This window comes from Hyalella azteca, unplaced genomic scaffold (genome assembly GCF_000764305.2).
Source record: "Hyalella azteca isolate HAZT.00-mixed unplaced genomic scaffold, Hazt_2.0.2 contig16235, whole genome shotgun sequence".
NCBI classification, from domain to species: domain Eukaryota; kingdom Metazoa; phylum Arthropoda; class Malacostraca; order Amphipoda; family Hyalellidae; genus Hyalella; species Hyalella azteca.
Window position 1 is genome coordinate 161,911 of NW_025946061.1, and position 24,559 is coordinate 186,469.

General features: G+C 35.4%; 1 protein-coding gene across 1 annotated transcript; it reads left to right on the forward strand.

Annotated features, from left to right (window-relative positions):
* The first annotated feature begins 1,382 nt into the window (after positions 1–1,382).
* On the forward strand, positions 1,383–24,289 carry LOC108678952 (potassium voltage-gated channel protein Shaw). Its single transcript, XM_018167449.2, has 6 exons — positions 1,383–1,866; positions 2,171–2,287; positions 3,326–3,460; positions 4,602–4,796; positions 5,929–6,814; positions 20,686–24,289. The coding sequence occupies exons 1-6, from the start codon at positions 1,807–1,809 to the stop codon at positions 21,462–21,464; spliced, it is 2,172 nt and encodes a 723-aa protein (XP_018022938.1). The 5' UTR covers positions 1,383–1,806; the 3' UTR covers positions 21,465–24,289.
* Positions 24,290–24,559: the final 270 nt, after the last annotated feature.

A 24,559-nucleotide genomic window follows, 5' to 3' on the forward strand; every position in this document is an offset into this window, starting at 1 on the left:
GAAGTGTTGTCTATAAAAATTAACTTTTCAACGCATATTGTTCTGTTAAATTGATAAATCCCTACTTCGCAATAATCAATTTTTATTATTATATAAATGTCTCTTACTAAGATTACAGGTAATAAACATCACCATTGCAACAGTTATTAGCCTTATTTTTGGTTATTATGATTATTTCTCTATTATTATTATTCTTCCTATAATTATTGTAATTATTATTGTTGAAATTATTATTATTATTATTATTATTATTATTATTATTATTATTATTATTATTATTATTAACATTCGGGGTGTTCAAATAAAATATTCACATGTTAAATGTTGACACTATTTTTCGATAATGTATAAAGAATAAACAAACGAATCCAGCCACAATTAGAAGGATTATCGAATAAATATTATTTCTATTCATAATTTTTCATTATTGCGCACATTAACGTAACGTAATCAAATTTAATGATGATTTATTATCTTTTATGATGTATTTTTAGTATGTTCATTGCATTTTATTTCTTTTGCTTTATCATTGAAATTAATTAATATATAATTTGCTAATATAAGGTTTGATATTCCAGGTTCTGATGAACAAACTGGGCAGAGGAAGGTCCCGTGGACTTAAAAATACTTCTCTGTTCTTCGACTTCAGCACACTTCAGCGCATGTCAGCACACTTCTCAGCACTCAGGAACCTTTCAACGCATCTCGGCACACTTCTTAGCACTCTAAACCACTTCAGCACACTTCAGCGCATATCAGCACACAAGATTACATCGTACTTTAGTGAATCTCAGCACATTTCTCAGCACTCAGGACCCCTTCAGCACACTTCAGCACACTTCAGCACACTTCAGCACACTGTAGCACACTATGAATCTCATCACATTGTTCACATCACATTGACATAATATGATGAACGTCACATTACGTACACGTTCTAATGTACTTATAAGAGACAAAACTCTAACACATATTATTTGTCAAGCAACTATTTAAAGTAATTATTATATTAATAGTCAACTATTAAAAGCTAAACATTAATTTTCTAAGCGTTACAGCTTAGATTGTTCTTGTTGAGCGATAGAAAAAAAGCTCATGGAATCTATAGGCACTTTTTGGAATCACGAGTAAAAACAATTGAATAAAACGTGTGATTAAAAATAATGGACTGTCATGAGGGATGGTTTAATGACCGACGGTTGGCCTATGATAATAATGATCAAATTTTATATAGGAATTTGAAAAATTTTCAAATGATTTACAATTCATACAGTTATTTCGTCACAAAATTTGTAGCAAAGCAAAAGTAATGAATATGATACGAAAACTTAAATTTTCAGTGCCGAGGCTGTCAAGATAAAATGCTGAACGAATACTGTGGCTTTTATCTCCTCATATTTTTCCTTGCAGTTGATGTTTTTAAGTGAAGAGCAGATCAAAATATGACGCAGTGAATGGTTGATTTTGCTAACATCAGGCCGCTGGTCGGCATAGGTAAAACACGTGGCAGTTCAGAGCAGAATTTAAATTTTACGTCATTGAAGAATAACCCAAGATCGTGAATGGTGAGCTGAAGGGGAGGGGCCCTGGCTCCTCTAACGATTCAATGCTGGCATCAATCCTCAAGAAAACGAAGCAAAAAGAAGATGAAACAAAAAACTAAATGAATCAAATTGGCAGAACGGCCAAAATTGAAGGATAATTTCTCGCCTGCCGCCTCCACGACAACACGTCTGCGCCTGGAGGCCACAGCTGCGCTGCCTGAAATTGTGACGTCGAAACTTCGTTAAATTTTGTGTCGGCAACATGGACGCTGAGAACAGGGTTGTTCTCAACGTTGGGGGCATTCGTCATGAAACTTATAAGGTAAAAAGTTTGTCTAATTAACAATAAAAAAAAGTTCAGTGCAAATTTATCTTTAATTTTGTTAAATATTGTGTTGGCAACATGGACGCTGAGAATAAGGCTGTCCTGAACGTTGGTGGCAATCGTCATGAAACTTACAAGGCGCCGATGACAGATTTTAATTGGTAACAAATATGGCTTATAAGCTATGATAAAAAGCAGTTCAAACAAAATTACCCAGTTTATTACCCCAGAAAATGTTTATTCATATTGCTGTAATTCGTATTTACATTCGTCGATTTCTAACGCAGCTTTTTCTCCCCAGGCGACCCTAAAAAAAATCCCCGCAACGCGTCTGTCGCGTCTCACCGAGGCGCTCGGCAATTACGATCACATCCTAAACGAATATTTCTTCGACAGACACCCCGGCGTCTTTGCTCAGGTATTATATATGTTCATCTGAATCACATAAGTTCTTTACAGTGATATGTAAATTACAGACTTTAATAGATATGCTTATATTGTTTATTGGATTGACTTACATCCTCGACGAAAATTTCTTCGACAGACACCCCGGTGTCTTTGCTCAGGTATTATATATGTTTATCTGAATCATTCAGGTATTTCATAGTGATATGTAAAGTGCGGACTTTAATATATATGCTTAAATTACTTATTGGATTGACTCACATCCTCAACGAATATTTATTAGGCAGAAATTCCAGCGTTTTTGCTCAGGCATTAAATATGTTAATCTAAATCATACAAGTTCTTTGTGGTGATATTTAAATTACAGACTTTAATAGATATGCTTATATTGTTTATTGGATCGACTCACGTCCTCGAAGTATATTTATTCGACAGAAATTCCGGTGTCTCTGTTTATAGGAAACTCATACATAATTTTAAATTATATGTAATTCCCACACGGTTACATATTGGACTAACTCACATTCTCACCAAATATTTCTTCGACAGACAAGCCGGCGATTTATTTAAAACAACTATTTATAATATTCTTTTTAAAATCTAATATTCCGCACCAATTTCTATTAAATCTGAAACCCAATTGCGAGCAACTTCACTGAAGCCTGAAAATCTGAAAATTTTCTTTCAAATTCAAACACTATTGTATTATTTGACGTGACGCATGAGCTATAATAAATACGTTCCTAGAAATTATTAAAACTTTGTCCAAATTCCGGAGTCCTTTTTTGCTCTTTTGTGGATCATATTGACCCAGTTTGGCTCACCAAAATAGCAAAACTATTCTTACATAACTGTTATTTGTACAACTAAGTTTCTAAGACGATATGAGGCTAAGGAATCTAACAGAAATAACTTTTTATTTATTTATTGAATCTTCAATGTGTTTACGGATATTTACATAACTAATCTTTGTACAAACGTGTCGTTTTAGCATATACCAGATGCAATAATATATTCAGATATTCACAGACGTAATCATTTATTTTGCCAGGTTTTGAACTATTACCGCACCGGGAAGCTACATTATCCTACGGATGTTTGTGGCCCGCTCTTCGAGGAAGAACTGGAGTTCTGGGGACTAGACTCGAACCAAGTAGAACCTTGCTGCTGGATGACATATACTGCAGTGAGTGGTGCTGCTGGATGACATATACTGCAGTGAGTGGTGCAGCTGGATGACATATACTGCAGTGAGTGCTGCTGCTGGATGACATATACTGCAGTGAGTGCTGCTGCTGGATGACATATACTGCAGTGAGTGGTGCTGCTGGATGACATATACTGCAGTGATTGTTAATGCTGGATGATATATACTGCAGTGATTGTTAATGCTGGATGACATATACTGCAGAGAGTGCTGCTGGATGACATATACTGCAGTGAGTGGTGCTGCTGGATAACTGTTTACAGCGAACAGTTCACAGTTTACAATTCACAGTTTAAAAATTTTGAGCCACAGTTTACTTTGTACTCACAAATTTTCACTATTTACAGTGAACAGCTCGCCTGTAACAATTCAAAGTTAACAATATCCAGTTCACACTTCATATATAACAGTTCACAGTTATTTACTGTGTTCAGTAATCAGTTCACAGTTTACTGACTAAAGTTTACACCTAGTAACAGTTGACAGCTAGTAACAGTTTACAGCTAGTAGCAGTTTACAGTTCACAGTTTAGAACTAATAAATGTTTCAAGTTCACAGTTTACTGCAAGGACTGGTTTACTGTTTACAGCTAGTGACAGTTTAAAGTTCACAGTTTACAGCTTAAACCACTTTACAGTTGGCATCTTACAGCTAATAACAGTTTTGCAGCTTACAGCTAGTAACATTTTGCAGTTAGCAGTTTACAGCCAATTACAGTTAGCATTTTACGTACAGCCAGTTACAGTTATCAGCAATTACAGTTATCTGTTTACAGCCAGTAACAGTTTTCAGTTTACAGCCAGTTACAGACATCAGTTTACAGCCAGTTGCAGTTATCAGTTTATCAGTTTACAGCCAGTTACAGTCATCAGTTTACAGCCAGTTACAGTCATCAGTTTACAGCCAGTTACAGTCATCAGTTTACAGCCAGTTACAGTCATCAGTTTACAGCCAGTTACAGTCATCAGTTTACAGCCAGTTACAGTTATCAGCCAGTTACAGTTATCAGCCAGTTACAGTTATCAGCCAGTTACAGTTATCAGCCAGTTACAGTTATCAGCCAGTTACAGTTGTCACTTTACAGCAAGTTAGAGTTGTACAAATAAATGTCTGTCCACAGCATCGCGACACTCAGGAAACTCTGGCAGTGCTGGACAGACTTGATTTGGACATCGACAAGCCGAACGACGAAGAGGTCGCCAGAAAGTTCGGCTTCGAAGAAGATTTCCACTCCGGCAATTTATCCTGGTGGCAGAAACTCAAGCCTAAGCTCTGGTCACTTTTTGACGAGCCTTATTCCTCTCGATCTGCTAAGGTATTCACTGCATTTATTCATGTTCAATATTAGGTAATTTTTACCCTCTCAATACTAATTAAGGTATTCACTGGATTTATTCATGTTCAGTATTAGGTAATTTTTACCCTCTCAATACTAATTAAGGTATTCACTGCATTTATTCATGTTCAGTATTAGGTAATTTTTACCCTCTCAATACTAATTAAGGTATTCACTGCATTTATTCGTGTTCAATATTAGGTATTTTTAACCTCTCAATCTAATTAAGGTATATTCACTAATTTTATTAACATTTAATTATACATTATTTTTAACCTCTAGATCTAGTAAGGTATTCCCTAAATTTATTCACATTCATTATTCATGTTTTCATCCGTATTTTTAACGGCTTGTTTCGCGCGAATTGTGTGTGAACGAGAACTTAATTAACGTATCTTTATAAAAATTCTGCAAGTTACTGGAGATTTAGAAGTAAAAAATAATTATTGAGCATAATTTCAGATTCGACATGCTTTAATAAACGTGCATTTCTAAAAAAAATCAACTGATCGGAAGTCACTACTATCAGGTACAGAATTTTCTTGATATGAGTCTCCGTTTTCCATCGTCCTGAATGATTTAAATAAATTAAAGTGAGTAGAAAATAATTTGAACGAAATTTGCAATTATATTATGGAAATTTTTGCACCATGAACAGTTTTATATCTTATCTTCTTGTCACAATTCAAGAGCGAACGATTTCATTTACTTCGTTCTTGATGATTAAAAAATGGTTATGAGCATTTGTAATTTAATATTTTTTTCGTATGTGCAAGGATCTTGGCGTTTTCCTAATAAACAATTCAAACGATACTTTAAAAAGTAAATATATAGCAAATAATAATTAATTCAACAAAGTTAAAAGCATTTTTGATATGAAGTATTCATTCGTGTGTGCAGGTCATTTGGATCATCTTGGTGCTCATGTAGTAAATAATTTAAACATTGAGCAATGATCAAACAATCAATAAATATTTATAATTCGAAATTTGCTTCTGTTTGTGCAGGTGATTGGGAACATCTAGGTGTTTTTGTAGTAAATGATTTAAACATTAAACAATGATAAAAACAATAAGCATTTATAATTAAAAATATGTTTCTGTTTTTGCAGGTCATCGGGATAATCTCAGTTTTCTTCATCTGCGTGTCGATCTTATCGTTCTGCCTGAAGACTCACCCCAACATGAGGGTGCCAGAGATCAGCAACAGAACTGTACAATTACCGGACAATACTACGGCCTGGACCCTCGATAAAACGGCCACAAAGGCCCATCAGGCCTTTTTCTACATCGAGTGTATCTGTAACACGTGGTTCACATTCGAAATATTCATACGATTCATATCAGCGCCGAACAAATTCGCGTTCTTGAAAGCTTCCACAAACATGATAGACTTTATAGCTACAGTGAGCTTCTACGTTGACATTTGTCTACAAGAGTTCGCTTCGCATCTTGAAAACGCTGACATTTTAGAATTTTTCTCAATTATCCGAATCATGAGGTTATTCAAATTAACCCGCCATTCTTCGGGTCTCAAGATCCTCATCCAAACCTTCAGAGCCTCAGCCAAAGAACTGACATTATTGGTTTTCTTCTTGGTGCTTGGCATTGTGATATTTGCTTCGCTAGTTTACTACGCCGAAAGAATACAGGCGAACCCACACAATGACTTTAACAGCATCCCCCTGGGTCTATGGTGGGCGCTGGTGACGATGACAACAGTGGGCTACGGTGACATGGTCCCTAAGACCTACGTCGGTATGTTCGTGGGTGCCTTGTGTGCGTTGGCAGGTGTGTTAACTATTGCCCTGCCCGTGCCTGTCATCGTATCGAACTTTGCTATGTATTATAGCCACACACAGGCCAGGGCCAAACTGCCCAAGAAGAGGAGGAGAATTGGCCCCGTCGAACACATAAGAATGGGGCCAGCGCCCCCCGGGGCCAAACGGGGACAAGGGGGGCCCAATGCTGCCAACAGAGGCCAGGGACCGAAGATGGGTAAGCTACCCTCAATCCGGCGCTCTCTTAAAGCGCTCAGATTTTGAGTTTTGATTATAAAATTTGCCAAATTTTATTAAAAATCAGCTGCAGAAAAGACACGAAAATAGCGCTGTAGCAGGCACTGCACAACATTACTTCTCTTGCCAAGAATTCACCGGAGTTCTTTCCTCATCTTTTGATGTTTATTTAAAAAAATTTAAACAAAAACGACAAGCACGACAGTCTTTAAAAATCCTTGCCTACGATTTTGATTACATAGATACCTGATTTTTATCATTGTCTGGTTCGCCCACTATTCGTCAAGTAAACAAAAATACTTCAATGCCTCCGAAAATAAAAAAAATTCTGAGTGTATTTCTCGATACATTTTTTTGAGTGTGCATGAATGCAGAAATTGTCAAGGCCTCTAAAAGCGACGGCCCAAGGCAAAAAAATGTAAATAGCTTCCCAAAAAAGATGACTTACTACAATTACTTCGAAAATTGTTTTCTACTTGCGACACGCAAGCTGGAACATAAAATGTTCTGAGATGGTCGCGTGTGACTGCCAAAACTGATCCCAGCTTTCAAATTTAATAAAATGCAGCGATATAAATATTAATAACCAAGCGCTTTATGCAAGCTTAATTTAAACAATCTTCTTAGATTAATATTAATTCTATTTAATTTTGAGACATTCAATAAATTGTTTTTATACCACAAACAACGTGAAAAGTTCTCGTAATGAATTCAAACTTATTTTTCTCATACATTCAATGCGAAGAAAAAATTAGCAGATAAAAATTAATTAATAAAAACTTCGCACTTACGAATATTTTTATTTTTGATGGAAATTGAAAGCTGCTCAGTAAAAATGGCGGCCACTTACGACAAATTTGTTCTTTGCTATTGAAATGACGGAGTGCATGTGAGGCTGAACTCACTCAGATGAATGGATGGGTCACATTGTCTAAATACTGACACACTTGCTGCTAGTAGCACTGGGGCAAGATGACCCACTTTAGGGCAAATGTGTATCGCTATTTAGACAAAATCTCATCAGTTTTTCTGAGTGCTGCCTCCAGCGTGACCCGAGGCAGACCTTATGGAGTCACTTACACAGTTATTCATACTTCATCGTCATTTCAATTGTTACGATATGTGTTATTTCTATACAGTGTTTTTCAAATATGATGATTGTTATTTCTTATTGATCTATATTTGTTTCATTTTTTGGTGCGCTTAGATGTTTCTCAGAGACAGTAAAGGAGACGGAGTGAGAGAGAGAGATTCACATAATAATAATTTGTTATTATAATTTGTATCTTCAGTTCTTATCGAAAAGCAAGATGTTCTAGAGGGAAGAAGAATTTTATTCGTAAATATGGTTTATTCTTAATTATTTTGTTTCTTGTACTAAAGTTCCCTAAAGTTCCACACACTTCGTCATCGGAATGAGCACACGTTGTTTAGATCTTTGTAATTTATTCCAATACATGAGAGGGGTTTGTGAAACTGGTTCATGGGACTGGTTCAGAGGACTGGTTCATAGGACTGGTTCATAAGACTGGTTCATAGGACTGGTTCATGTGACTTGTTCAGAGGACTGGTTCATAGGACTGGTTCATAGGACTGGTTCATAGGACTGGTTCATGTGACTGGTTCATAGGACTGGTTCATAGGACTGGTTCATGGGACTGGTTCATAGGACTGGTTCATGGGACTGGTTCATAGGACTGGTTCATGGGACTGGTTCATAGGACTTGTTCAAGGAACTGGTTCACAGGACTGGTTCATAGGACTGGTTCATGAGACGGTTCATAAAACTGATCTATGGGACAAGTTCGCGAGACTGGTTTTCGAAATTGGTTCATTAGACTGGTCCATGATACAGGTTCACGTCATGAGACAGGTTCACGTCATGAGACAGGTTCACGTCATGAGACAGGTTCACGTCATGCGACAGGTTCACGTCATGAGACAGGTTCACGTCATGAGACAGGTTCACGAGACAGGTTCACGAGACAGGTTCGCGAGACAGGTTCACAGATTAATGTGCTGTCTCAATAAGATGAGTTCATGAGACGTGTACATGAGACGTGTACATGAGACGTGTACATGAGACGTGTACATGAGACGTGTACATGAGACGTGTACATGAGACGTGTACATGAGCCGGGTTTACACACACGACCTGCCTCTCTTAACGCAGAGATTAAAGTTCTGCCGAGTGATTTAGTCTCTAAATTAACTTCTCTATAAGCTTTTTGAAATTTTCCGATAATTGTGAGGATAATAAGTTGTCTACTTAGATACCGAGATGAGAACTAAACAAAAACCTCCGTAAACTGGAAAATGCGTTATAATTTGTTCCCAGCTTCGCTTTTAAAATTTACTCGCCTTCTGCTTAACATTCTAGATATCACCATAGAAATTCAACAGTTTGCCTGCACTATAAAATCCCAAATCAAATCTAGCGAGTAAAACTAATTATTCAAATTTTGGCTTTGAAATTTGAATCTACAGTATATAAGCGTCATACTTAAAATTTTCTGCCGTATTGACTCTACTCTCAGCCAGTTGCGCTTGATTATATATTTTACATGTTTATAATCTAAAAACTAAGTCCCAAAGCTTTGCCATTTTAAAACAGTCATATTTAAGCTTCTTTAAAATAAATAAATAAAATATTTAAATATAAAAATCGAATATATTATAAAGTAAACAAATAGGCCAAAAGATACCTAGCTTAAAATTTTTTCAGAGTCGAAGCTGGATTACCTTGCTTACTTGAGTAATTAACGTTCTGTTACCTTTCCCCCAGGCACCCAACGCTAACCATTTAATAATTAACAATAATTAAGCAGACTAATTATTTCTTTTTTAATGATTACTAAATTCTTTTGATGATTACAAACCATTCTTTTGATTATTATAAACCATTCTTCTAGATGATTACAAACCATTCTTCCTGATGATTAAAAACCATTCNTGTCCACTGAAGATCTACTCAGAAAATATAGTGGTTCAGATTTTCGAAATAGTGACATACTTTCTGCACGTATCACTGATACGCCATGTTGCTGAGATAAACTGGGTGGCCCAAACAAGGACAAGAAGTGCGTCGATATATGGACAAAGTACACCCACTCATTTCTTTGAGTGGGTGTACGCATTTTAATTAACTTATTCTTGTTCACAATGAGACTTCTTTTACTTTATAAACAGGAGCCCCAAAAGTGGGTCAAGAATTGAAGAATGTGGGTCAAGATGTCTTCCAGAATTTTCCTTGTTTCCGCGGGGTTTTGAATTTATTTCATTAATTAATTCCTGTTTTCTTAGGTGCTTTAAAAAGTCCCTCGGCTTCACTATTTCTAAGAGTACCAAAGGTTATTTATGTGCTCAAGTGTAAGCTTGCTAAATCCTTATTCTCTATTACGATGTGTTTTCATTCTACGATGTGTTCCCTTATTGTTATAATTTTGACCTCATCTGAGTTGAATGAGCCGTGTTCTTGTTTTGAACTAAGTAATGATTTTAAAAATATTCATCTTATTTGGTGTCAGTTTATGCCTCTCTCATGTGCTGCCGTTTCTCCACCAATGCGCCGTAGTCCATCATAAAATGTTTAAGCTTTTAAATTCGCCCTCTCTATGCCTTTCAGCTTACATTCGGATAAATGAATGGGTCATGTTGTCCTAATAGTGATTCAATGTCTAACCCAAAACTCTAGCAGAGAGCGGATGGAGCTCTGATAAGCCCTCATGAGTCAGACCAAACTGAGTCAGGATGACCCAAACCAGGGCCCATACTTTCAAAAAAAGTTAAGAGATCGTAAGTTCATCAGCCAATCATTGACGGTCTTTCAAGCAATATCCACCAATCATGGGCAAGAAAATAGAGCGTAAGTACTTACGTTCACTTCGCGAGTTTTGAAAGTATGGCCCCAGGCCACAAAGTGTATCGCTATTTGGACAAAGCCTCACTCATTTCTCTGAGCGCCTGTATCCTTGCCGCTAAGGACGTCTTCGTTGTGTATGGGATTCTCCATATACTGTTTTTTGTTGCATTTGCTAGGTAATGGCGCCGAGGTCCTGCACATGTTCAATCTAAACCATCATTTAGAAGCTGGAGGTGACGCAGGATGCCCTCCATCTTTGCAAGAACAAGAAAATCTTCCACAACAACAATCCACTGCCTCCACAGGTTCAGGACGATTCCACCTCGCTCCTCCAGCTAGGAAACACGCGTCCCTCAGGGCAAGCATGAAGAAACAAGCTAGTTTTTCTATTTCAAACAAATCGGGTGAACAGAAAACGTCGGCTCTCACAGCTACAGCCTCCAACATCATTGAAGCTCGCAAGCTTTGTGCCGCGTCACAAGCTCCGATGAACACATACACTTAACACTTACAACCACCTCAAAATATTTATTAAATTATTACAAGCAAAATTTACACCCGAAACTTTAATTTTTGACAATCAACTCAAAAATAAATTATTACAAGCAAAATTTACCCAGAAACTTTAATTTTTTACGATCACCTCAAAATATTTATTAAATTATGGCAAGCAAAATTAACCCCGAAACTTTAATTTTTACAACCACCTCAAAATATTTATCAAATTAATACAAGCAAAATTTACCCCGAAACTTTAATTTTTTACGATCACCTCAAAATATTTATTAAATTATTACAGGCAAAATTCACTACGAAATTTTATATATTTCGACTATTAAATTATAATGAAAATAATTATTTAATAGATAATTCAAATTATTTATTAAAGTATTACAGGTAAAATTTTCCCCGAAACGTTAATATTTTACCTCAAAACTTTCGCATTATGCCATAGAAGGCATCGTTTCTTAGGGTAATAATATGATCGAAAATTTCTATTCGGACATATGATCTATTTTTACATTTTATAAATCAGGAAATAGATAAAATGCCATTGATACTTCATCAGTCCATGAAAACTGATGACTCACTGCTGACAATTTGTTTCATTTATATAAAAACAATAGAAAATTTTAAGACTGAGAAACTTAAATGCGTAAAGCAGCTTTGTGTTGTCAATAAATGCTTCAAAGTATCAACTGAACCGATAAATAAATATTATTATAATATATCATTAATGAATTCAAACGAAATCATAATGTTCATATTTTAGGCTTTGACCAAAGCTTGCTCTGAATTTCCGGATTTTTTAATTATGAATTTTGAAGTGCAGTCCGGAAAGTCATGCTTGCTGTATATTTAACTTTCTCTAGCTATAATTGACTTGAATTTTGCTCCAATATTGCCAAGTGAATAGAAAAGATTTAGCTTTTTGCAGCTTGTAATTAATGAATTAATGAAAGAAATATTTCGTGCAGCTTTTTATAGAGAATGAGCATATCAGCCAAATGTTATCCAGCTGGGAAATATAATGGTTTTATATATAGTCAGTCTAGAGAGGGTCAACCGTTGACAACTTAAATAAAATTATATAGAAGTTTGCACATTACAATTATTGTTAGAACTGTATTAAATATTTATAAGATAATTGAAAGATAGTGCGAATCGTTAATTAAATAAAAGATTTGCATTTATTTAATGCGGTCAATCAAAGTTGTTGATCAATAATAATTGCACTCGTTCTGAGCCTCTGTAAATATGTTGAAATATACTATATCGATTATATTAAAATTTACATATATGCGGTCGTATTTAAAATAAATTAGAAAATTATTAATTATGATCCCAACTTTGTGAATCCACTCGCTCCCTGGATTTTGACTATAAAATTTAAAACAAGAATAATTTCTAGTTTAAAACTCTTCGGGTTTTAGCATTTTCATTTTTGTAATGAAACCTATTAATAGAAATTATCTTTTGCACATCTCAGTTACAAATTAGAACTGGCCGACCTTTGCCAACTATAAGCCGTTGAAGATTTTAAACTGTGAAATGATAATGATGACATAAATAAAAGCGATTGCGATAGCACGTAAAAGATCAAAAAATTGAAACAGTTTAAATTAAATATTAAAATATTGCCGAAATGTCTTCCTCTTAGATCAAAAAGTACGCAATCGTATCTAATGTAAACTCTAATATTTTCCCATACTGTTTACGTCATTAATGCAAGGGAGTATAAATACTCGCTCACGAATATTATTCAAACCATCATAACCACTACGATAACACAAAAGTTCACTCTTTAATCACGTTTAAAATCCTAAAATAATCAAACATTCACGCTAATACAGAAATCATACGATATTCACGAACAATTACGTGAAACAAACAAAAATTGCACTATAATCACATGTAATAACGTGAAACAATCACACCTAAACAATAATTCAAAAAAATAACCTGATTGATCACGTGAAATAATTAAACATAAACGATTTTTAAAATTTGCATGATAATCACGTGCAATCACGGTAAACAATCACACATAACTTACACGATAATCACGGTAAACAATCACACGCAAACTATATTCAAAACTTACACGATAATCACGGTAAACAATCACACATAACTTACACTATAATCACGGTAAACAATCACACGCAAACTATATTCAAAACTCACACGATAATCACGGTAAACAATCACACGTAATCTATATTCAAAACTCACGCATAATCACGTGTAATCCCGTGAAACAATCACGTTATTCCAAAAATTATAACTATAATCACAGATGATTTCACGAAATAATCACAGTACGCAATATAACAAATAATTCAGCTTACTACGATGGGACCTTCAAAAAATACGTCTGAAAATAGAAGATTTATTCTAGAAGCTATAAAGTAATCAGCTGTAGTGATTGATTTATGATTGGGCTGCTTTATAATTACGATTTGTCAGTGATATCAAGTAATTTAGAAGTAACTGTGTACTGACTAACAGGATGCAAGTTTTTATGCAAGGATATCATTCCACTTACTGACGACTCACTCGTATTTATTTGAGTGATTGTTTTGTAAAACGAAACACTCACATACCCTTCAGAGGTTCTTCTAAGAATTTGCATATATATTATATATTTATGCTTGCTACAAAGCCACAAATCTTCTAGGTGTTGCCATATATCACCTGTGCATACACTCAAACTATAGCTTTACACTAATGAGTTAAGGAAGAAATTATTTCATCGATACATTTTTCTTCTCGCTGAATCATCTATCATTTTCACGAGCTTTTGTTTAGTTGAAACTCTACGAAAATAGTAGCATATACTGTATATTCGTGTTCTCACATGAAATCTAACCCACACTCTCTACCCCAGTATATTGTTCACAGGCTCGACATGTATTCGTAAATCCATTCACAGCCGTTACAAATGCCTCTTTTGTCACACCCATCACGCATCACCCTTTTATCATTCACAGTTTAATAAACTATACCCTCCCAACTCCTAAGATATCACCCACTCAACATTCACGGTCACTTTAGCTTAATCCCAAACTCACCAGAAATAACCATTTCAACATTCACATTCATCTGACCTTAACCCTACCCTCACCACCTCACATTTCACCCGCTATTCACCTGAGATGTAGCCTATATATGTTCATGTCAAACTTCCACACTTAATGAAGCTGCTAACATCTGTTAAACTAATCACACCAGTTACTCTCGTTACACCTGTTACCCTCGCTACACGTGGTAAATCTGTATAAACTAGTAAATACGCTACACTCGCTACAGTAGCTACGTGTTGCAGCAGATACACCCATAATACACCCATCAAACGTGTTGCTCCTGCCACAAATTTAGAAACCACGCTAAGCACTTTTAAACTCTCGTCTTACTGAAGAATTTTGAAACATAATAATCGAAAAGTTTGAATCATTAAATCCAACAAGGATTAAACGTGTTACATCTGCTGCACTAGCCACACGCCCACCACACACCCACCACACACCCACCACACACCCACCACACACCCACCACACACCCACCACACACCCACCACACACCCACCACACATCCATCACACACCCACCACACACCCATCACACACCCACCACACACCCACCACACACCCACCACACATCCATCACACACCCACCACACACCCACCACACATCCACCACACACCCACCACACACCCGGCGTATATAAGGTCACCCATTGGACTCGGAGCGACCACCTCTTCGCCTCTTCTTCTGATTTGCGTGGCGAAAAGTAACTACTCGTTTAAAACATTGCTTGCGTCTTCCAAGTGACGTTTCACCCTGCAAGCTATCCTCTTATTCATTGTTATTGTTGCTGTTATTATTACCATAATTATTATTACTATAACGAGATTCGCCCGTTTTTTTGATGTTCTCTGTGTCACTTTTGACAGATAGATTTAATTAATCGCTGTGTTAATACAGATAAGGACTGAGCTGGAAAGTAGAGCACGTTATTCCCATAGCGATGTCAGCTTTTATTTCTGTTGAGCTATTAATTTTATTCCGTTCAAAATTTCCTATTTTCAACGCGGGTCTTTTAGTGTCTTTATGAACGCTCTGCTTTCGGGAGAGGAATAATGTCTTTGATTATATGCAAGGGTGGTGTTAAAGACAGGCTTTTCACAGAGTCTTTGGCAGAATCTTTGTCAGAGTCAATATCAGAATCTTTGCCAAGATCTTTGTTAGGATCTTTGTCGGTGTTTTTGCCACAGCCTTTGTCAGAATCTGTACCAGAATCTTTGTCAGATTCTTTGAAGGATTCTATGCCAGAGTCTGTTTTCAAAGCTTTTAGCCGGAAAATTGTAACCGATCATGACAGAATCTTTGCCTGAATCTTTACGATAATATTTGCCAGAGTCTTTGTCATAGTCTTTACCAGAATCTTTGCCAGAATCTTTAAAAGGGCAGTTGGCTTTTTATAAATCGCGTAGACTGCATTTAAAAGCGTTTATTCATCTTTCGGCTCAAGATATGAGGCCGGAAGAAACGCAGTTGCAAGTACTCTTTATTTATACGAATATCTATTGATATTTTGTATGTGGGTAGCATACGTATTTTTCCTAATTTATTTTTCCATTTGGTGTATTCTTTCTTGGTCTGATAAGTGTTTACTATAGGCGGAACCCTTACATAGATATGACCTCTCAAAGCCCCTACCAATTTTCATGGCCCAACATCTTCGATGTGTTTCAACCCAAAAGCATGGACGACTTACCAACAGAGTTATTTATTCCTTTAGACTTTGATGTCTTTGTATTAATGCATAATTTTGATGCTAAGTGCATCGCGAGTACTGAGTGTGCTTTGTTCTTTAATTTCCTATGTTTATTTTTTGATTTTTTGAATTGTTGTTGTTTCAGGCAACGATGCCCACAATTCCACGAAAAATGGCACGCCAAAAGGTAGCGATGCACAGAAAATAACTGGATTCTAGCGCGGACCCTTCAAACTTTGGTTGTCCACGGACAGCTCTCACTCTACGTACACACGTACAACGGAAACACACACAACATATTAACAGTAAATACGAATTACTGTTACTTTATGAACATACACGAGAATATAACTTCCGTGTACATAGTCGTTCAATAAAGCTGTGGATATCACTCCACTAAATTTTGTGCTGTAGTAGTGTTTGTAATAACTACTACTGCTACTATCTGCTCTACTTCTCCTATATACTACTACGTACTACTACTTTATAGCAGCAGTACGTTAGGAGATCAAAAACGTTGTGCTTGCAGTGGTTGCATCCATTCATTAGAAAACCTATACCTACCCTTTGCCACCACCCCTCTTCTAGCCCTCACTCGCACCCTTACCTTCTCCTCGTAAGCTTTATTTGTACGGTTTTGGTTTACGGTTACATTATCCGTCGTTAATGCTATTCTTACCGAGATGCCAATCATCTAGCTATATTGCTTTGTCTAGCGCTAGTACAGAAATACAATCGGAATTCAACCTTGGTCTATGCGGATACACTAACTGTTTTTTATGGTATTCCTACCAAAATGTCAGGCATCAAACAATAATATCACGTCAAACAGTAATATCAGAATTCTACTTGATATAAATATGGATACAGTAATAAACGGCAAATGTTATTCCTACGTAAAGCCCAGGTAATTCGAGTGGTTGTCGGCTGAAAAAGAGCTAACTTTTTGCCTACGGATGCATTAACCATCCGTTATGATGTTCGTATCGAAATGCTAGACATAAAGCATTAATATCGGTCAAACGCTTATATCAGAATTCAACTTTAGTCTAAACGTTCAAGTTAATCGTGGTTAATATTCTTACCTAGATACCAAATGATTCGAGTTGATGTCAGCGGACAAAAAGCTAACCTTCTGTTCAATACAATAACCGTTGCTAATGCTAATCGTATCTAAAGATCCAGACAATGGGCTCCCTGCATCCCGCAAATTCGTTCAAAGGCTTTGTTCTGTCCCCTCACTTCTAAAATTATTTTTTAGGTCGTTAAGTTCGAATCGATCGGCAGCTCTGTTCTTTGGCTACACAAAATGAGAAAAGTCTAGACCGCATAGAACTAATAAAATCATTTGATTGCTTTAATCGCAAATTAACAAGGAATGCAAAAAAAAAGAAAATGGCACAGCAGCAAATTCTCCTTATTCAAAACGCTTTCGTTTATAAAATATGGTGTATTCCTGTGCCATCCATGTTTTTAAATTCTTAGACCGCATAGATTATAAGTAACGCAAATAATGGTCACACATTTTTAGCTCAGCAGGTCATTTGTTAGATTCTCTATGCGAAAATGAATACATTTTCGCAGTACCTTATTTTTATTTTCAAAGAATTTTTGAACACCCTGATGAAAATCGCACAATTTGTCTCTCTCTCGAGGGAGATTTTGATTTACGAACTGTAGCTTTTCTGCACCAAACGCAGAAGCGTATGAATGGTTAATAAATCTTTCAAATATGAGAAATTTAGAGTAGGTAGTTAAAATCTAAAATTATTGAATAGTCTTTCTGAATCAGAAACTGGTAAAATAGGTCTTTTAAATTGGCTGGGAGTTTTATATTCTTAATCAATTGAAGTTCCGAATCTAAATGAAGCAAGAAAATTTATATTACGAAGCAGTAAGTTGAAACGAAGTCAAAAGTCGAACGATATCATTCACAACATACCTAAATAATTTATTGCAAATAAAACGATTCAAAAATCTTGCAAACTGTCCCCTCAACTTTGCATATAAAATTTTCAATGTTGTTGTTTGTAGATGGCTTTTTTTACAAGTTTGTGTGTGGTGGAAGCGTTACCAAAATTAGAAATAAAATAAATAAAATGATAAAAAAGAAAAAAAAAACGCAAAAAGAGGCAAGAGTTGCGTCATTCCACGCCTTATATAAGACGGTTGAGTATCAATATATTTCTATATCAGTACATGTGTATAACTATATATTGATAAAATTAGATAGAAGTCATTCTTCAGTGCAAGTTGGGGTGAAGACCTGATAGTAAATCTTTTAAAAGGTATTTTAATCGTTCTTAACGCTTCGCCAGATTACACTTTAAGTCGGATTTGGATAGTTATATATACTTCAGCTTTGAAGTCTTCAAGCGCATTAAAAAAAAATTTAGGATTGAAGCGTCAAATAAATATTATTCACTATAAAGTAGAATGAAAATTTTCAGAGCCTAAATATTCATTTTGACATGACGTAATTACCAGCATTATGTATTGTGGATACAAGTAGAAAAAAATGCATAAAATTAGTGAGAAGAATATTTCAAAATCCTGACAAATGCTGCAGTTTGTAAACTATGGTGATTATAAATTAATGACATAAAATTTTTGTGACTAGATAATTTTAATATCCTAATTTTATGCTTTGAATTCCGTTTGCTTTACTTGATGATGAATGAAGTATATTCAAAACATTATTGCAGTAAAACATAATATTCGAAAATTAGTATTTTCCGAAAAATCTCATTCTAAAACCGAAAGAAAAACAATAAGAAGTTTGTCAGTGAGCGTAACTTTCAGCTATTGAACGAAACTTGTATTATATATAATTAATCACATAAATATTATATAGAAAAGTTATAGGTATATTTAAGGTATATAGGCAAGACACATGTTTTGAAGCACACATTTCCAGACACAAAATCTGACCGTAAGTGAAAGCCGTCGAAAGAAGTTTATGTGCTTGACGAGGTCGAATTTTATCTTATCTTTCTGCATTAACATTTTTTGAAACCTCATCTTCGTGCAAGATACTCAAGATTTCTGCATTCCCAGTAACAAAATATCTACTTATCACTTATCACTCATTTTCAGAGCATTCAATGAGCATTTCTAAAACTTTTTGAGCTCAATTTCCTGTTTTGGTACCTTTTTTTCTTTGGAACTATACTGAAAAGAACTTAACTCGATGGTTCGCAACGATTGTTCTTATATATTCAAGTTACTCTTATTTAAGTTTTTGATCTGTATGTTCTGCTCATGATTTTTTTCTTGCTTTTCATCGCTCAAACAAGTTAACTAAGTTTAAAAAGCAGCGTCGACTTTACATTCGTGTTTTGCTTTGCTTAACAACTTTTGAAAATCACGGCGGCTGAGATTTTTTCTTATAGCATTTCCCCTTGCTATCCTTGAGTGCAGTTTATCCTTGAGTGCAGTTTTTTGTGTTATTTAATATAGAGTATTTTGCTCCAAGATGCAGTTACAAGAACTTCAAAATTCCTTCCTAATGTCGCAAATCTTGCCTGGGAATTTTAGGTAATTCCTGATTTTCGTCTTTTGAACTTGGTTTTAACGAGTGATGATACTGATTACCTCTCGGTTACCGCTGTTTCTTCAACAGTTACCTGCTGTTACCCACTGTGGCAAAACAAATACCTTAAGGTTTCGTTGGCTACGGCATCAAAATTGATATTGTTTCTCTGTATCCCAATTCCCTGTTATTCTTTATTAATTTCGATACCCTAACCATGAATTTCCCCACGACATATTCCAAAATTGGTGATCTTCGGAAACGTAGATGCCCGATATTCCGTGTTCATATTTTATTCCAGTGCAGTGAAGACGCTTGAATGTACTTGGCTCGTCCAGCATTTGATGTAATGTTTGTTCTAGGTTATGCTCATGTTGTATCATGTTATGTCCAAGTTTTACCATTACATGCCAATTTAGTACCATGTTAAGCTAATGTTTGACCATGTTATTCCCATGTTGTGCCCATGCTATGCCCATGTTATGCCCATGTTATGCCCATGTTATGCCAATGTTATGCCCATGTTATGCCCATGTTATACTCATGTTGTACAATGTTATGCCCATGTTGTACGCCCATGTTATGCTCGTGATTTTAAACATCGTGACTGCAGCATGCCCGACCAAGTATATGTGTAGCCATACCGTTTCATGTTTAAATGTGTTTTGTCCTCTGTATGTGAATGAATTATTTTCATGTTGTTATGCTCCTGTCATGTCGTTATGCTCATGCGCAATGTTCCCAAGCTCGCTTGAATGTTCACAGTTTCTAAGCAACATATATGTTGATATTGAATGTTCCTCATGTGAATGATGAACATAGAAAACGTAAGTACTTGATCATTTTTTCATTGTTTTGATGTTTATTTGCCGTTTGTTTTCGACACAAACGGCAGGACTAAAATTCATTGGTAGGCTCAACAATTTCTCTTTTAGATTTCGATAAATTAATTTTCAAATCCTGTTCATTTAATTATTCCGCTCTGAATACATATAAAACATTAATAATGTTTGATACAATTTACTCGTAATTTTGTGGCGAAACTTAGCATTAAAAAATTGTTATAAGTAGCCTTTATAACATTGCTTAAATTGATGTTTCACCAGAGGTAAAAATGTTCAGTGTATAGCGGAAGGCACATTTGTTCAGTGTATGATGTGGTTTATGTTTTTTACAGTGGGCATGGGTCTCTCTGTGTCGTTGAACCCCAATGGTGTTGGCCTTCAAACTGCATTGAAAGCCCCCCTCCTAGCTCGAGAACCTTACCCCTGCAACGCTCTTGGTGGCTTCGTTAACGCCGTCGGTAGCATGCAAGGAAACCCCGGCATGGGTTCAATGTTGAGTTCAGCATTAGCGTCGAATGTTGGAGCTGCGAAAAATACTACAGGTGCTGTCAAAAGCATCAGTGGGGCCGTTAGCAGCGCCGAGGGAACATTAAAAGGTTCTTTCGATAAGCGCGAGTGTGAAACTCTTACCAACCTGGGAGAACCGAGTGATGGCGGTGAAATTCGTAAGACAACGCATCTTTGCTGTGCTGATGCAGTGTCTTCTGTGAACGTAAGTGCCGTGAGTGTTTGTATGGATGGAGGTGTGCAAGCTCTTGGTGTTAGAAACTTAGTTCCTAAAGAACAAACTGGACTCTCACCTAATCAGGTTAAAACCTCTGTATCAAAAGAGAGCTCTGCAGCAGAAATTTCAGGTAACAACGGAAGATCAAGCTTACCGCCTGGCAGTCTGACAACACAACCGAACACTCTAAGACAAAGTGAGACTTCGTTACAGGAAAAAATGTCATCAGAAGCTGCAATTTCTCCTCACAGTGTAATGCCTAATAATGTACGAGCCCCCAGAGATAATTTCCCATCAATAAAAGCCGCTGAAGATGAGAACGGAAAACCGGAAGAATCTCCGATGTCAGAGGCAAGCGATGAATCTCTGGTGCCTATCATCGTCTAGAAGAGACAGCTAAGTTAATCATTTTTTGTTTTCTGTGTATTTATTGTTTTCCATGCCTTATCGATTTTTTTTGCGGGGGTGCTTAACTGTTTACATTTCTCTTTTGATAGCACAATAAATGTTTGCCTACTTAATGATTAATCGAATTTTAATATCTCTAGTTCCCTGATTAATCATTTTCAGACGATTGGCAATTTCATTAAACCATCCTTATATTATTTCACTTAAATTAAAATTTCTTGCCGGTATAAAACAGTTTCACAAGGCGCTATAGAGATCCTAAAGATGAACAAATTAACAAATGGAGGGTCGAAAATGTGAAATTGTAATTGTTCACTCATTCCCTAATTAACAAATTTCTTCATCGTCCCTTCCTTAATTTCCTTCTCTTAATCCAGAGATGTTTGTGTTGGTGTGTGTTTCAGAAATGAATTTTATAATTGAATATTAATCCTAATATTATGAATATTCATCAATAGATGAACGACGTATGAATTCATGCAACTTTGCAGCACATGGACGCTTTGTACGTCTAATGTGCTCTGTGCACATGTATTCAAAATGTGAAATTCACTCACACGATATCTCTTTCTCAATCCATTTCACACATCTACTTACTGTGTTAAACACCTTCGTCTGTATAAAAATAGCAATTTTAGATTGTTGGTTATATGCAAGAATTCTGAAGCGAATGTCAGGATGAATGTTTTACCGAGTATAATAAACTATGTAAAGACTACAACTATCATAGCATTTGGGTAGCTTAAGGTCAAATCATACATGACGGGAATGAATTTCATAGATTAAATTTCATGACAATTGCATAGCTTTTTTTAATTTTCAATTAAACAAAAATTATGGTCACAATGATTGATGTTCTTGACTATGCCGCTTATTTTTTTATCATTTCATAAGATCAACATCTTTCAAAATCGTATTATTTTTCTAAGTCTATGTTTATTTCAATCCAAATACAAATATAAAGTTATGAAAACCTTGAGTTATCACGCAATATTTTTATTATATTTGGTATCCACGCTTTTGATTTATTCGCCATATGATCTTATTTATATTTATTAGTTACAGTACATGGTTCACATCCTCCGTTAAATTGTCGACAAAAAGTAACGACATGAAATAAATTTGCATTTTAATAGAATTTTTCGTCGTTTAACTTTATAGAGACTAAATACTTAATCGTAAACGAATTGGGAAGCTTAGAATTTTCATCATGTAAACGAAAATTTTATTCTCTCTTTTCTACGTTTGCATCAGTTCTATTTAAAATTGTACGAATTATAGAAAAATTTCCGGGTACATTTTATTTTTATTCTTACTTTTGTGAACATTTCAGAAATAAAATCTCGTTCATAGCATCATATATCATTCTTCGACGTGTTCATAGCATTGTTTCCTTTTAATATAACTTGTTAACTTAAAAAAATCGTTAGGTAGGTTGACAAAGCTAGCGACATTATCAAGATTCATCTGACCAAATGTGTAACTCATAACATCTTTGAATATTATAAATGAGCAACATTACGCTTCGTTACTAATATAGACTTTAAGTAATGTAAGACTTTACATAGTAATCGAACGATAGATAAATATACCTTTTAACAAGTTTCTGAAGCTAGCAAGCTGGGTCGTATCAGACAATATTGTACGAGTCCAGGTACAATATTGGATAACTTAAGGTACAATATTGCAGAACTTCGGCACCATATTGTAGCAGTTCCGGTACAATATTGCTGAACTTAGAACTTGAGAACAACATTGTAGAAGTTCTGAGTCAATATAGAATAAAATCCGGTATATTATTGTACCCAATTGTTACAATTTAGTACCAGTTGGAATAATATTGTACACAATTGTTACAATTTAGTACCAGTTGGTATAATATTGTACACAATTGTTACAATTTAGTACCAGTTGGTATAATATTGTACACAATTGTTACAATTTAGTACCAGGGCAGTTGGTAAAATATTGTACACAATTGATGCAATATAATACCAGTTGGTAAAATATTGTACACAATTGATGAAATTTACTACCAGTTGCTTTAATATTGTACACAATTGTTACAATTTAGTACTAGTTTGAGGTAAAGCAAGCGACAAACTTTTGTTTGAGGAAGCTAAGGCTGACCTTGATATTCGCGATGAAAATTTTCAATAAATTCTACTCTGTACTATAACATTGAACGAGATTCTTATTGAACATTCAACGAAAATTAATTATTTCTAAATTTTGTCGGTTTGTAACTGTTCGCGCGTTAATATAATCATGATAACAAAAATTGGAGGATTGTACGAATTATAGGATGATTAAAATGATTATCTCTTGATTCGTCTGTATAATAATGATGACCAAAACTTGTATGATCATTGCATTTGGTTTGCCTATGTAATCGTGTAGCAAATATTGTTGAATTTTAACTCACGTTGGTAATTTTGTAGGATTATTTAACTCTTGATGCGTCTGTATTATGTTTAAAATTCTGTATGATTATAAATCTTGATACGTTTAAATAATCCTATTGCAAATTTTGAAGGATTATTGTTCTTGATTTGGCTTTATAATATGACGGCAGCTTACGTACTAAAAGTAATATTATATAGAGAATTCAAGGTACTCATGTAACCTTTCCTACACGCCTATCATTAAACATAAATATTTTATCAATCAAATTGAATAAGTGATATTACGAATTCTTTAAAAGAATCCACTCCGCACAACATATATTCCCCGCTACTGAATCAAGTTTCAGATAAGTTAATTAAAAAAAACTGTAATAATCATCAAGGCCGCACAACATATTTTCCATTAAGTTTCAGATAGATTAATTGAATAAAACCTGTATTAATCATCAAATATTGTTATGGAAGATGCACGTGTGTCTGCTCAGTCCCTTGTGTGGACGGAATACGTCTTGTAAAATACGAAGCGACTTTTGGACAACTGCACACTCAAAAAAATGAATGGATCACGTCGTTCTAATTTGTGACACATTTTATTACCCACGGCATGAGCAGAAAGTGGACATATACGGGCCAAACTGGGTCGGGATGACTACACAAGGGCCATATGTA

Coding starts and splice junctions, on each gene's coding strand:
- LOC108678952 (XM_018167449.2), top strand. CDS start 1,807: ATGGACGCTGAGAACAGGGTTGTTCTCAACGTTGGGGGCATTCGTCAT. Junction 3,461..4,601: donor GCTGGATGACATATACTGCA/GTGAGTGGTGCT, acceptor GTCTGTCCACAG/CATCGCGACACTCAGGAAAC. Junction 6,815..20,685: donor AGGCCAGGGACCGAAGATGG/GTAAGCTACCCT, acceptor TGTTTTTTACAG/TGGGCATGGGTCTCTCTGTG.